The sequence below is a fragment of the Zeugodacus cucurbitae genome, chromosome 5, assembly GCF_028554725.1.
Source record: "Zeugodacus cucurbitae isolate PBARC_wt_2022May chromosome 5, idZeuCucr1.2, whole genome shotgun sequence".
In the NCBI taxonomy this organism is placed as follows: domain Eukaryota; kingdom Metazoa; phylum Arthropoda; class Insecta; order Diptera; family Tephritidae; genus Zeugodacus; species Zeugodacus cucurbitae.
The window spans coordinates 29,209,252-29,225,204 of NC_071670.1; the positions used below are offsets into that span (position 1 = coordinate 29,209,252).

General features: G+C 34.9%; 1 protein-coding gene across 8 annotated transcripts in view; it reads right to left on the bottom strand.

Annotated features, from left to right (window-relative positions):
* Positions 1-15,953, bottom strand: part of LOC105217132 (hypothetical protein) — a 33,173-nt gene continuing 17,220 nt past the window's right edge. For all 8 annotated transcript variants that reach the window (XM_011191980.3, XM_011191979.3, XM_011191982.3 and 5 more), the window contains exons 3-9: positions 7,585-7,808; positions 5,865-5,948; positions 5,637-5,774; positions 5,437-5,576; positions 4,912-5,277; positions 3,046-4,849; positions 1-2,453 (exon numbers count right to left, since the gene is read on the bottom strand). In XM_011191980.3, the coding sequence (XP_011190282.1) occupies positions 2,307-2,453; positions 3,046-4,849; positions 4,912-5,277; positions 5,437-5,576; positions 5,637-5,774; positions 5,865-5,948; positions 7,585-7,740 (2,835 nt within the window). In that variant the 5' untranslated portion in view covers positions 7,741-7,808 and the 3' untranslated portion in view covers positions 1-2,306. The remainder of the gene's footprint in view (positions 2,454-3,045; positions 4,850-4,911; positions 5,278-5,436; positions 5,577-5,636; positions 5,775-5,864; positions 5,949-7,584; positions 7,809-15,953) is intronic.

The window sequence follows — 15,953 nt, forward strand, 5'->3', positions numbered from 1 at the left end:
GGTCGTACTATTTAATTATTCATATAAACACTAATATCTTCTGGTGGCCACTATCGCTAGACAAAAGCAAAAGCTTATATTATATAACTAAACAAAATAACGGTTGCTTTAGCTGCTTGGCATCAAAGTAATGTAAATCATAACACCATTGCCTATGAACCGTCGCCGCAATTATGATGTATGAGGTTTTGGTAGCGTTAAAAGCGTGCTCCATATCTAAAAAAGGGTATCACCCAAAAAGTTATTTGTTTGTGTTGCAAGAAAACACGTGCTAATCGCATGTCGTAGATATAGTAACACCTATGAATAGTAAGCGGGCACAGTTAGGTATTTTCCCACAGGCTGCACAGTGGGCTGAATGCAGAAAGTGGAGAACAAATTGTTGGAAAATCTTTCAATCAAATTTGTTAGTCTTTTTTAAACAATTTTATCAGATGCATCAGATGTTATGTTATTGTAATGGGAACTTTATGTGTTGTATCGAGATCGTTGCACTAAATCTCAAACGTTTACGAAACATCAGTTTTCAAAACAAACAATTATTATAACCCACTCATAGTAAATAAATTTTAGCGAAATGTGATATATTTAATATTCAAATTCTAGCTTTAATAAATCGTAATCACGCATTTGGTAGAAGAACTCGTCAAAGCAATTTCTATCAAAATTATTAATATTTATTTAGAGTTCATATATTAAATAAACTATTTTAACTTTTTAACTCGCATTGAAAACGTCTGTATAGATTTTTTAAATTTGATTTCGAATTCGAAAAAAAAAATAGTGCAGTCGATTTAAATTTTGTTCACCTAGAGTATGAAATCAAAACACCATAAAGCGGTTAGAAACCATTTATTCTATCTACATATAATGCACATTTATTTTAACGGCTGCTTTATCCCATATGGAAATTGGGAGCGGTATACGGAGAAACAGTGCTAACTAGTGGGTGCGATTGATATGGAATCTAGTGTACATTTTTAGCCATAGATACCATACAAAATGGATCACTCTATGTAAGTACATGCGTAAATATATATTTTTGTTTATATATTTTAAGCATATTAATTTACTATCCTATTTGCGATTACAAGCATTAGAAATACGTTGGACTGCATGCAGATTTATTTTCCATTATGTTATATGTATGTATATTTGCTTAGTACTTCCCTTGATGTAAAAATAATTTGTACTGAATTGAAAAATTCAAAGAAACTTTTATTTGTTTTTACCAAAGTGGTTGTGTTTGCGGCTGTTGATTGAACCAGTGCGTTTTGATGATTTTCTAAACTTTGTAGCTTTGCACTATATATGTATTTACACTTGGTAATTTGTGTATCTTGTCTGTCCACTAAGCCGAAAGTTATGTGGCTGTGTAAATGTGCGGCCATTTACGAACTGTTTGTGGTCAGCACTCTTCAGTTCGTTTGAGAGTTATGTGGGTGGGGTGCAAAGTTTTATATGAGACTGATTTGCACACTAAATAGAATTCTGATGAGCCCTATTAGGATGCGTTGGCATTTGGACAGCTTTTAGTATATGTGTATGTATACATGTAGATAAATATGCATGTGTTTTATTGCTGTAGCTGCTGTAAGTATCACTTAGTGTGATTTACACGGTGGGTTTAGAGAGGCCGATGTGCTTTACCAAAAGTGTTGAATACTAAACATGGAAAATACATTTCTACCTAAATTGGACTTACACAAACAGTTTCGTTTTTCTAATTAATAAATTGTTTAGCCATCCATAGTTATATAGCTATCCATTTCGTTTAAATTTAACATTTAATGCATAAATTCATAATTCAATTTAATTGGTAATAACCAATTATTGGTTCAATTAGTTTTATACACATTTTTAATAAAGTTATGAGTACATGTACACATGTTTTATTCGCCCTTATGCGTCATCAATATTGTTTAAATATTTTTAATTTAATTATGCAGTGGCTGCAGGAGGATTTATTTAAATTGGCACTTGTGTTATGTATTCCTATTACACCATATGCATATATTTATAAATTTGCAGCCCTATAGAGCTCAATACTTGTTAATTTATGTATATCGCATATAGGACAACCGTCACATATATTCATACATGCAATACGAGCTTATTATTTATTATACACATGGTATAGAGTGGCAATGACTTTTACTGAAAGCAGTGATTTTTGTAATATATTTCCACCCTTCTGTTATCTTACGCGTACGAACTCACTAACTGCGAACTGAACACCCTTGACTTTTGACGCATGTGCGTGGTTATATGTATGCACGTACATACATACATATATAGTATCACGTTTACCAGTCACGTGATCGTGGTGCTTCGTTTTCGGTGTGGAATGTTGTGCTGCGGCGTGATTCTACATATTGGCTCTGGGTCTGCGCCACAATTTGGCCAGAACGTGGTGGTGGCGGTGGGGCCGGAATATGCTGCTGGAAAGTTGTCTGAAAATAGCAGAAAAAATATCAGAGACGAAAATAGTAGATAACACGAACAGTTCTTATTGTGAATAATAAATGGCTTACTAACATACATACCTACCACATATGAACTAATCAAACAAATAAAAAAATATGCACTCTAGTTTCTTTCATCATAAATAACATAGTAACATATATGTATGCTTGCAACTACCCCATAAAGTTCATCAAACAAACAAAAAATTTAACAGTTTTTTTGGTAATCACATAGCAGTCGAGAGAAATATTGGAATTATCTGATTAAAAATTTGAATTCATCGAAGTAGTCAATATCACTTTGGACATTCTTTTGACTCTTTGATATATGACGCAGAGCTTTCTGATCTTTAAGACCACTTATATAGAATGACAAATGTGCAAACCAATGAACTGGGTTTAAGTTTGGGTAAGGTAATTATTTAGTTCTTGATATGAGTTAAAAGTTAAAGTTTATAACAATAAAGTATAATATGTTACAATATGTAATATCCAATCGCGTTTAAATCGGATAGTATTTTATTTGCCGTCATTCGTAATAAATTACAGTTTAATAATTTAAATTTACAGAACCACTTACCATACGCTGTGATCGGCGTGATTTTGGCGTGGCTTCTGGTGATGAAAGCTCATCCGGTGCAGCCCAGTGCTCGGTAAATTCACTAGCCGAACGCGCTAACGATGGATGACTAACCGATCGATGAAAAGATCGTCTATCTTCATCGTCGTAGTATTGCATTGGATAGAAAGAACTTGCATCCGAAACGTTGTCTAAGTGGTCGGGTCTTCCGAAGTCGACCGTTACTTCGGACATAGAACGGAAATCATTTTGATCGGTATGATACGAAGTGCGCGATGAGCGACGTGAGCGTTGCATGTTAAAACTGTTATCACGCAATGGCATATTTGGGTCTTGACGTATAGTCCGCACCGAGGAACCACCATCACTGTCGTACTCATACAATGTTGGCAAGGAGCTGCGTCTCGAGCGCGTATCCCATGGTTGGGTTTTCTTTGAGCGTTTTGGTGCGCGCATTTCCACATCCGTATCATCATCAGCGGGTGGCGCTAATATACGTATGATAACATCCCAAGTCTGGGGCTCAAAGATACGTTCATAACGGGTATCTTGGCGAATTCGTTCGAAATCTTCACGCACCACAGCTTCTGTTAGCATTGTGCGCAATGATGATTCTGTAGTTATGATTTCTTTCCATTTGGCTTTGTCGTCGTAGCTGATGTAACGAGTGAGTGGATGAACACTGGAGTGCACGGAACTGGCATCATCGGCTTCGGAGAATTCAGGTTCCTCTAAGATACGTATGAGTACACCCCAGTTACGCACAGCCTTATCTTCTGGTGGCATTTCAATGGGTTTTATATTGCCCACCAACTGTGGACTGGTCAGCTTTTCTTTGTTGTCATAGATTTGTTGTGGTGGTTCCTTAGGTATTATTGGCAAGCTTAATTCGGAGCGTTCCATCTTAGGTGTGAGAGTCATGCCAGATGCACTTGAGATGTCTGAGAAGTTCTCCCATCTTTGCTGTTCACGTTCTGTGGGATAATTGCGTATCTTCACATCCCAAGTTGGATCCGGAATAGGTGGTGGCAAAGGCTTTGGTTTTGCCTTGTATTCGGTAACACGTCGCTTATGGCTCTCAATGTCTTCAATTGTCTTTTTCTCGGTAATAGTACGCAAATATACGTCATCTACAGTATGTGATGTGACTTGTGGTTTTTTCACAACAATTGGTGGCTCTGGTGGAAGGTACTCTGCCTCGAAGAAGTGAGTACTGTCGACCATTTCGCCAACCGAGTGCATGTCCGGTGCCTCAGAAATCATGTCGGTGACTTCACTAACAGTTGGTGCATCAGTAAAATCTGACCAGGTTTCTGGACGTCCGTCGACCATTTCATGATGGGTGCGTGCATATACAGAGAATACAGGCTCTGGTGGTGGTAATGGTGATGATGACGCAGTATGTTTGGGTGCTGGATGTAATTCAGGAACATATGTGAACTGAGTATGTACTGTCTCCTCTGGCGGTGGCATTGAATCCAAAGTCATAATACTTTCACGGTCTTCATGTGTCTCCATAATAGTTGATAGATTATTACGATCTGGGCGAAGTGTTGCGACACTTTCAGTGTCTGAGGTAACGGGTGAAGGTGGTGGTGGCGGCGATTTCTTGACGCGGACTTGTACATCGAATTTCGGTGATGAAGATTCTTTAACGGCAATAGGATGACGAGGAACTGAAGTAGCTAATGCATTAGCAGCTTGTACTTCTTGAGTGTGTCCATAGTGATCGCTATAAATGCTGGAAGTCTCTTGAACAAATGCACGATTTTCAAAGCTACCCGCTGAGCTAAATGGCAGTGATCTGAAAATACAATGTTTTAGTGAAAGATATATTTGACGTAAAAAGTTGACATTTCCTCCTACCTCGTATCGATTTCTTCGATTTCGGAATGTGACTCGCTGGGATAGTCCGAAGGTATAAGTGCACCCTCGCTACCCGATGAACTATGTACAGCCGCCAATGGCACCATGGCGCGAGGTATCTTAACACCTTCGAATGCGCTGATATTACCCATACTACTACCGCTTAGCTTGGTGATTTCTGAACCGCTTCCCATGGACATAGGAAGACGCCGTACTACCGGTATTGGGCGACTACGTAGACAATAGTATGAAACAGCCAAGCCAAGTAACAGTAATGAAAGGAACATGATGGCGCAAATTATTAAAAGGAGCTGTATACCCTTAAGAGGTGGCTGCAAAACTGAACCAGTGGCGATTGGGTTCACGCTATTGAGCAATAAAAAAATACAACAATAAAAGTATTTAAAAATTAAGTTTAACATGTTAATTTCAGATAAAATAAGGTGACATAACTCAAATTTTAGTAAGATATCATAGAAGTGTCTTCATCTACACATTGTATCAATTGTGTCTTAAGTAACTTACATAGAGGCTGGTAGAGCTGGTGGCAGTGAAGGTATGGGCGGTGGGTAACGACATACAATTGTAATAATCTCATCGCCGTCCATTTCCAAATTTGCATGAAAACGCACAATTATATTGTTTGTAAAAACGCGAGTAGGATTCTAAAAAATAGATTTGAATAGTTAACGATAAGCTATCTAAAACAATTTAGAAACTGTTACCTGTATAGTACCACATCCTTTGAGCGGCAATTCCAGTCTGTAACTTAGGGCACCTTTGCCATTCACGCGGCAAGCGCTGCTACGATCATAATCTGCTTGAATGATGCCGTGGAATGGTTCATTGAATTTCATGTCGACCTGTGATCAAAATTTATTGCAATTAATTGGCAACCAATTATAAAATACAGTCACATGGATATTCATAGATTAATATAAGCTTTTACTCACTTGCATCGAGCCAGCGGCACAATTAAGCGCTGCTTTCGTGCGGTTTAAAAATATCAATGGACTAATATCATCTAACTTGGTAACCTGAAAAAAATATAAATTAGTTGAATCGAAGAGTTATTCAAAACTCTATTTCTATTGCAATTAAATTTGCCTCTTAATAGCCACTTAATAGCAGTTAACCACTACATATTTACAAAATATTTATAAACTGCATTCCCATATTGTAGTTGAATACTTCTGCAGCCGGAAAGAACTTTGTTTCTCATCTCAACACGTAATGAATGGAATTTGAGAAAAATTATTTTTTTTTATGTATATGTAACTAAAATATTTATTCCTGTTACAATATTAATCACCTCATATTCATTTCTCTTATTCGCTCTATTCCTTTTGATTATCCGACGAGAAAACACGTGTTCTACTGCGCTCAACTTTAAATATATTCGTAACTATATATATTAACAAATAATATATTGTATTATATTGTATATTGTACCAATGTGGTGGTTAGGGTGTTATCAAATGTAGGGTATGGTATAAAGAAGTCAACAAAGTAGATTGTAACCAATGTATAGGTTATGGTACAAATATTGGAGTCTCGAGTTCTTCAAAGTGGCGGGTAGTCCATAAATCACGTTGATTATGGATTCTGCGTCGGTCGTCAGCTTCGATGAGAGTGTCGCCAATGTGCGATAATATTGTGCAATTATGATTTTAAACGTCTTGCGTCGATTATATTACAATATATTATTTTTTAATATACATATATAGTTACGAATATATTTAAAGTTGAGCGCAGTAGAACACGTGTTTTCTCGTCGGATGATCAAAAGGAATAGAGCGAATAAGAGAAATGAATATGAGGTGATTAATATTGTAACGGGACTAAATATTTTAGTTGCTGAATACAGTGTTACCAGAAAGGAGTTAATTACAATATTAAGAATAGTTATTTAATTAATCTATTACAATTAGGAGTGATGCTAGTCGCTACATATACATGTCTCTGAGCTGAGTATGTATTAGCTTTCCACTTAACGAATTTTCGAATTTACATTCACCACTTAGGTAACGGGTAGAAAGTTCTCACAATTATTTCAGTTCCCAGCTGACTTACTTTGCCAGCACGGCCTAATAGCGTAAAAGTCCACATGAGTCGTTGTAAAAACTTTGTTCTCATATGACGAATCGTTGTGCGAGACAAGAATGAACACAATTCGACCCCTTGTAACTAATACTAATATCACTATATATATATAAAGATTAGGTTAGGACCGACTGGATCACATTTATGAGAAATATATCATCATTCTATAATCTATGTTTGTTAATTTTAACTCAATGTAGTATAGAAAAAATTATTTATATGGATGTCGGAAAAGTCGACATCCGCGAGAAAGGGCTCCGCTTGGTAGACACCTTGTTAATACGATTTAATGTGAATAGCTGTTTGGACAAAAGTCCTTATAACTGAGTAATTTTTTGTAATTTTACTTTAATATGCGGTAATATGTATAATTATTATAATATAATAATATAATATTATATAATTATTTATTAATTATTTGTGATCATCTACGAAGACATACATGTGTATATTTAATACTCGATTTATAGCACAGCACACTTTGTTCACATACATATGTAATTAAAATTATTTCTCTAAATACGAAACGACTTTTAAGAGGTTTATAAAAGTCTGAAACAACATACATACCTTTCCATCCAATGTGGCTTCCTCAGGCAATCCATTTGTTGTGTAGTTCCCGCTATCACCTTGCTGTACATAATTCGATTGAGCTAGAACGTCATTGAGTAGAACTGTTGTGCTCAATGCTAGCAGCAAGCACCAGAGCAGAGGCGACCAGCCCATTTTCGATAACTTTTCTGTTGAGCAGGCGCTTTATAGAGTCTCTTGTCGTGATTATAAACTTTTAACGTCTGCAAAAAAGTAATGAAAGATAATTAGTATATGTTTTATGCTAAAAAAGGTTTGAACATGTAACACACTCGTAAAATAAAAGATTTTATTAAAACTATATATGTATATGTCGTCCTCAATGATATCAAATAATAATCGTTCAATGTTGTATAGTAATAATGCAACATAATTACGGATGCATTTGTCTCATAAATCTTAAAGCTTTAATACTATTTTATTGCCTTATAGCTCGAGATAAAAATGGTTAAACCTTCGGAATTTAATTACTTTACGAAGTAGTAAAATTTAGCTTTCTAAAAGTTACCCATTTTAGTAGGGATTTACCACCTTATGTTAACGGCCAACTTATTTGTATCATAAGGAACATTCGTCTATTGGAATTTAGTAATGGCAATTCCCGACTATATAATCTCAATGCTAAGGAATTTCATTAAGTTAAAGGTGGTTTTAAAACTTAAACATTTTTGATTAATTTTTAATAATTTTAAACTGTTTTGTTAAGCATTTTATTTTTCTGCTCCAATAGCTTTCGATGTACCGCAGCTGTTGAATTTCGGCAACAAGCCTATAAAGCTGCATTAGACGGTTTTAATAATACTTATATATACTTATTTGTCTATTCTGTGTTATAATAGTTTTTAAACACATTTACGGGTATGTGAGTTCGATGGAGTTTTATAGCTATTTACTGGTTTTTCTTATTTTGCCTGTGTCGCCAGTCGCGTCCATTCTGTCAACTTCCCACTTCTAACTAGGTGTATTAACTGTGACTGGATATGTGCACAGCTGCAACTATTGAAATGAGCATGCAACAATCACTTTTGATAGCGAACGTTAATTTTACTACAGCTGCACTCTATCGCTGGTGGGCACAAGCTTTAAAGTACGACGTACATTTGCAAATATTTCTTGGAATGTGGGTATCATATTGCTGGTTTGCCATTTTCTATTCGACCACGCTCGTGCCCAGGTGCCCAATCATTAGTTGAACAATACTTCAGTTTTAATCTATTTTCTATTGCCTCTGTAGATACTCGTACATATGTATATATTTACATACAGATTGTATACGAGGGCATTAAATTGCGTTCTCTGTTCATTGGAAAATATTTGTAACTCGTTTCGATTTTTTTGTTTCCAAACAATGTATTAAAAGTAGGTTATGTGATTGTTAGGAGAGATATTAAGCTCAACTTTTTAAGAAATTATAAATTCCGCAATGGTTTTTTATGTATTTCAAAATTAGATTAATTTGCTTTATCTCCAAAAAAACAATATAAAATAAAGCAAATTAATCTAATTTTGAAATACATAAAAAACCATTGCGGAATTTATAATTTCTTAAAAAGTTGACCGTAATATATTCTCGTGGTCTTTACTTTAATATCTGATTGCTATTAATCAGTATGTACATATATGTACCTACGTATCAAAGCTTTGTTAAGTTCAATCCCTCTTTTGTATTTTTTTTGATTCCTAGATCTACTACTACATCATACATTATCCGAAGATAGTGTATGTAAAAAGGGGAAGTTAAGGCTGAGAATTAACAAAGTTTCATGACATCGTAAATTACTGTAGTAATATATATAAATAGATGAAAATTCACGAAACTTTAGCAGTGTTCTAATTAAAGTTAGCACTCCTTTTTTAAGTTGTGATGCAAGCTCAACGAACACAAAGATATTTCAGACCATAGGGAGTATCAACGTTTTCGTTCATGAACTTGCTAACTTTATAAACACAACAATTCTAATTAAATATTTATTAATAATAATCGATTTAGTTTGTTTATTTTCCGAACTACCAAATTGCTACGTTCTCTCAAACAATTCATTCAGTTCGAACAAATATTTGTAATTTTCGACAGATATTTTTTGGTACTGTTTGTTTGTTTGAACAACTGGTATGTTGTACTTATTTCGCTACTCTCTAATACATATTAAATCGAATACAGCTATTCACATAAATAAAAAAATATATACAGTATACTCTCGAAAAGTAAATCGATTGGTATTTTGGGTAATTTACTTTTTCGAATAATTTACTTTTCCAAATATATAAATAAATTATCTGTTTTTATAATATTAAATGCATTTTCAAACTTAAGAAATTCTTTCATTTATTTGCTTCAATAAAACATATGGATTTACATGAAAAACATATTTACATTTACATACATACATATGTATTTACTATGAAGAGAAAAAATTTTGAATATTCTTTTTTTTTTCTTTTGCAATATATTTTCTGACCATTTTTGTACGACAATTCAAAAAGTCGACACCTGATTTGCATCGTTTTCATTTTTAAACCAGTGGATCAAGTAGGAGAGTTTATTTACTCTCCTAAGACGCGATAAACAAGAGAGTAAGTGTTTTTGCAACATCGTAAAAACGCTGCTTGCTTCGTTTCGAATTTTTTATCACACTCTCTGTAAAGTAAATTAAAAAATTTACTTTTTCGAGGTGCATGTGTAATCTTAAAGGTGATTAACTTTTTCTCGATTATTCACTTTCTGAGAATTTACTTTTCGAGAGTATACTGTATCTAAAATATCTATAAATAAATATCAGAATTGCTACTATTAATTCGCTTGAAATGTTACGATAGACTTATTTTTTAATTCGAATTGAAAAACATTAATTCTGCTGTGCTACAAAACAAGAACAGTAAATATAAAACATATTTCTACGCACTTTAATTACTAACTCGTTAATAATTGATCAAATTTTGTATACCTAAATTGTTATAGGTAAATAAATGTAAATATTAACAGAAAATAATTAAAATTCGTATTAAGTTTTTCAACATGAAACGAGGCTTAAGACCGTTTTTACAATTCCATAAATTATGCCAAATAATAGATTTAAATTAGTTTCCTTTTTGCATCATTTTCTTGCGTTGAACAGTACTATACTTCTATAAAATATATAATTTTAACTCATGCGTTTTAACTATTATAGACCAATTAGTATCGTCTTTTTTTTCTGAAGACACTAGAAAGATTGTTAGAAATACACTAAAGAAACAAGATGTCACCAGAAAAATGTCAGTTTCGCAATACGTGTACTCTAAAGGAAAATACACAGCTCTTAACTCTTTGGTAGTAAGGATCAAAAATCTCTGGGAAGTAAAAAAGCACGCCCTCATAGTTTTCCTGATCATAGAACTTTCAATAAATAATATTAAGCTTACGGGATTCTTGTCCCGGTGGAGTCACAATGCCTAATTGCGTTGTACGGCATCCACTTTACCTACCTACGTACCAACATGATGCCGAGAGAATGTCTGTTATTTCATGGTCAATAAATGAAAGAACAATATGAACCATGTCGTACTCTTTGAGAGCGCCTAATTACGAAAGAAGCACGTAAAGGAATTAATACGATCCTGTACTTTCCCAGCAGACTTTAAAGGACTACTAAAGCTACAAAATTTGTACTTATCCGCCTTGTACTACATAACTTTTTATGACCCAACAAAAAGTAGGCTTGCAAATATGCCGTGTTTCTGGATGGATACCAGCGCTGGTTTATGACATAAATTTGTAGGCGGGTGTGTCCATTTGTACTAATATTGGCATACGTAGCAACCGTGTAATAGATCAGAGTCTAGAAGAAAAATTTTATCACCATTGCTGCTATTGTAACTTTAACTATGCTATCTATGTACAGACATATGTTATGTATGTATGGGTGTGTATCGCCCGAACAACCGGTAAACATAACATGACATCCGTGCTGTAGTTACTTATTTGTAAAATCTGCATCTGCAGCCGCTGTCGACGGTCCGGTACTTTAAGCTCGCAAACATGATAAAATGCCCTTCTTACAGTAGAGCACTTACATGTCCATACACATTCACGTATATGTATACCTACATATTTGTATGTATGCCTGCAGTTAAAGCATACGTATTTTAAGTTACGGCGCAGCATGAGTTTACTCCGTTCGTAAATTATTGTACCTGCACGTTGTCGGTGTACGGTCTATCGCAAGAGCCTTGTGGTTTTGCCCCGGTCAGTCAGGGCACAACTTGCCGACTTCGTTGGACATTTACGCTTCGATATAATTCACTTTGACCGCATTCTACTAAGCGCACAAACACGTGTGTATCTAAATGGCTTGTAGTAACTTTGTCTATCTTTCTGGGCTAAGTGCTATACTTGTAAACACTTTTAAATGTACACACTGACTCTATACGTATGGCCATATTTTAGCCATATTTTTTATATTAGACACTTTAGATATGTACATTCCAAATTGAAGTTGTAAAATGATTTTTGTTTTAAGTTGTGACTGACCAACGCACATCCATACAATAAATATTAATTCGACAGTGAACTCGTGTTCAGAGTAGTGGTTTGACTATTGAAACATGCAAATGATGATCAAACGTTAAAGCTGTATTAAATCTCTACAGTTATCGTTAAGAATTTTGCAATAAATCATTCATATCCACGTGGGATATTTGTAGGTATAGAATACTGTGCGATATTCGATGCAGGTCAATTCATGATTTGTAACTATCAAAACAGCCAGAATTAAGCCAAATGGAGACAATTTAAGTTTAATTTAACATTTTTAGCTTGTCAGATAAGGATATGTATGATTTTTCAGACTCTATGTTAAGGAAACATTCAGGTATTTGGTACATGTTGGTTAAACGTTGTTCGACTGTTGTGAGTTTTCTATTCGGCGAACATTTTACGGTAGTTCTAAATCAAAATTACGGGCATAATCGGTTCAGGTGCTATTAACTTATGACAATTACAAAAAAACATTATAAGTAAGTGACTGATCCTCATGTCCTTTTTATTACAAAAATTTCAATTCCCAACAAAGGACAATGGAATTAATCGACATAATCTAAATGCACAAAAATTGATTATTTTCATTGCGGTAAATAAATTTAGCTTTTAACAGCTAATAATGCTTAATTTGCGGCTCGCTTAACTTGGCCGTAAATCGTTTGAAGCATTTTCCACGTTTTTGGTACTGCCAGAGCCAATCTGCGAAAACTTTTCAGACTTTCGGCGCGGTCAACGATACGGATGCCGACGTCGCCTATGGCAGAATTTTTGTATTCTTTTTTATACTCTCGCAACATGTTGCACAGAGTATTATAGTTTTGTTCACATAACGGTTGTTTGTATCACTCAGAAATAAAAGAGTTGGATATGGTGTTATATATATATATTAATGATCATGATGACGAGTGCAGTTGAAACCCGGATGACTGTCCGTCCGTCTGTCTGTCCGTGCAAGCGATAACTTGAGTAAAACTTGTTTGTTGTGTGGCATCGCCCATTTATGGGTCAAAAACCATATCTCAGGAACTACTGGACCGATTCAAATTCAAATTCGGTATATAATATTTTCTTAACACTCTGATGACACGAACGGAATATGGATGAAATCGGTTCACAACCACGACTACTTCCCATATAACTCAATTTTGAGTTCCATCTCATTCCCTCACTAATGTATACATAAAGAACCAAGGAATATTGCGGAATAAAACTTTACCCAAAAACTGTATTTGAGCTGTGACATCACTTGAGGAACAATTGTCAAAATCGGACTATAAGTTTTCAATGAGCCGGATATCGACATGAAGAACTCAGTGCCTAAGGGCAATTTTTCACCGAAAATATCGGTAAATCTTTCAGATATTTTAATGTAATTCGGAGGGTATCTTTTTCTTCTAATGGTGTGTCTCTGTGGCAAAAATGATTAAAAACAAGTCATAACCTCCCCTAGCCCCCATATACATAATTATGGGTTTTTCAAGAAAACGATGGGCTTAATACATTATAAATCGGTTAATATGGTATTCGGTTAAGTGGTAATCGGTTAAGTGATATAATGTACCTGGGTGTGAAAATGAGTGAAATTGGTTCAGAAATTACGTCAGCCCTCACATACTATATATGATGATTTTCGTTATTCTATTGGACTTTATGCCCAATATATGGGTCAAATGGTGTATTATCTTAATAGAACTATCTCAATAAATTGCGAGAGTATAAAATGTTCGGTTGCACCTGAACTTAGGCTTTCCTTACTTGTTTGGAAATAAATATGTGATAGCCCGCTGTAAAACTTTGATTTTATATTGTTGTGATTGACTTAGCCTTTTTATATTCTCCAATTTTTTGCCTATTATTGTTTCTCCGTGAGTGGTTTTAGTGGTTTTCTGGCGATGCACGCGCCAGAATAGCCTCAATTCCCAGCTTGACGAGCGTTTGTATCTGCGCTGTTGTTACCTATATTTAGTTTCTTTTGTTTGTGTCTTTTCTTTTCTTCATCGCTTCTATTTTAATGTTATTTCTATTGCTGCCTAATGACGCTGTGGTAATTTGTTTGCTTCAAGCACAACAGCTTTAACTGACGAAAATTGACTGGTTTCGGTTGAGTCGAAAAGTGGCCTTCACTGCCAGCTAACGTTTTAGTGGCGGCCTGCTTTGCCCCGCTTTAGCAAATATTCATCGCTGTAAACGTTTTATCCACACATTCGCATTTAAATCCATTTGCACTCACAATTGACTTTGTACACGTTTTAATGTCGACTTTTCTCTTTGGCTCTTACTTATTACTGCATTATGCTCAATTTGCTTTTCACCTTTTTTGTTTTGATTACATCATAAGATGAACGATTAAAGTCGTAATTTCTTTAATTTCTACTTGTGTGATGGCCATTGTCGCAAAGTAAATTACTTTCAAAATATAAGACTTCAAATGCACATAGTACCTTGACTTCTCAACCGTTTTGAACTCTGCTTCCACTTGGTTCGGTGTCTTAAAGTCAAGCGCAGAGCTTCTATCATTTGAACAATGAAACCATTTATGGCTTTAGAATGCGACAACAGTTTGTGGAATATTAGCAGCCACGTTCGTACACAGACAGACACCCACCAGCCATTAATTTCAGGAGCTCACGCTCCGTAGCACCTCAATGAATTGTATTTACGAGTATGCCTTTGTCACCTAAACACTTGAGGTTCAAAACATGTTTATATTTGGTGATATGCTCACGCAATGACATTGGTGTTGATAATTACCAACTCCCATGCATGTATGTATATTGAGGAATGTTGACCCCTTGCACTATGTTACGGTTGTTAACCAACGGTGTTAAAGCTCTGAAGATGGACAGCAATTTACCGATAGACTGAGGATGTAATTAATGTTATTACATTACTAATCGGGGCCTGGTGATGTCAAAATATACAGACATGTACAAATTATAGGACAATTAAATTATTATTTTAAGAAAATTAATAAACTCTAAATTTATATGAGTGTGATGATATTAAAAATTGTACAAAATATATAGATAAAATAAATTATGAGGTGATGAGTTACAGAGGATACTCTCCAAAGCATTTTTTGCACATAAAACTTGGTCATAATTGGTTTCCGAATTTTATTTGATATTCATACCAACTCACAAAAATAGTTTTTATTTTTTAAAGCTTTACTCGTGCGCCATGCTATTGGATTTTCTAGTTGCGACCGTTGACCATTCTTCTTTGGAATTGTTTAATGTGCCCATAATCCGCTTTACTTCTATGCTTCGGTCGACTGGTACTTGAAGGTCTTACAGTAACTCAAGTTTACTGCCATCAGATAATTAAGCGCATTGCTGAAAGCGGAAAGCGCACCTTCATCGCATCTTTCATGCCACTTGACTTAGTGCCCGTGTAGATTTGTGTGTTTGTAAACATACATTTACGGTCGAGTGCCATTAACAATAGTAGAATCGAAAATCATGAGCTAAGAGTAAAGAGCGATAGCGCCGAAAAGGTGAGTGCAACTTGTGCAACAAATAGTTCGGTAGAAGTACCAAAGTCGGGGAAACAGCCAAATTGACACTTTCACATTGTAGTACACAAAGACATTCAAAGTATTCAACGTCTCTTATTGTTGACATTGTTAAAGTCAAGCTTATAATGAGTGCTTAATGCTTGTTCCAATTTGTTTATGCACTTGTTGGTAAATGATTGTTGTGATAACTATGTAATGAGTTGTGCCTCGTCATTACTTTATTTTAGGCAGGAACAAATCAAAAGATCGTTGCTAAGCTTTTGTCTTTTTTATTTGCTTCATGATTTTAATGCATTTTGGCGTCTGCTTATT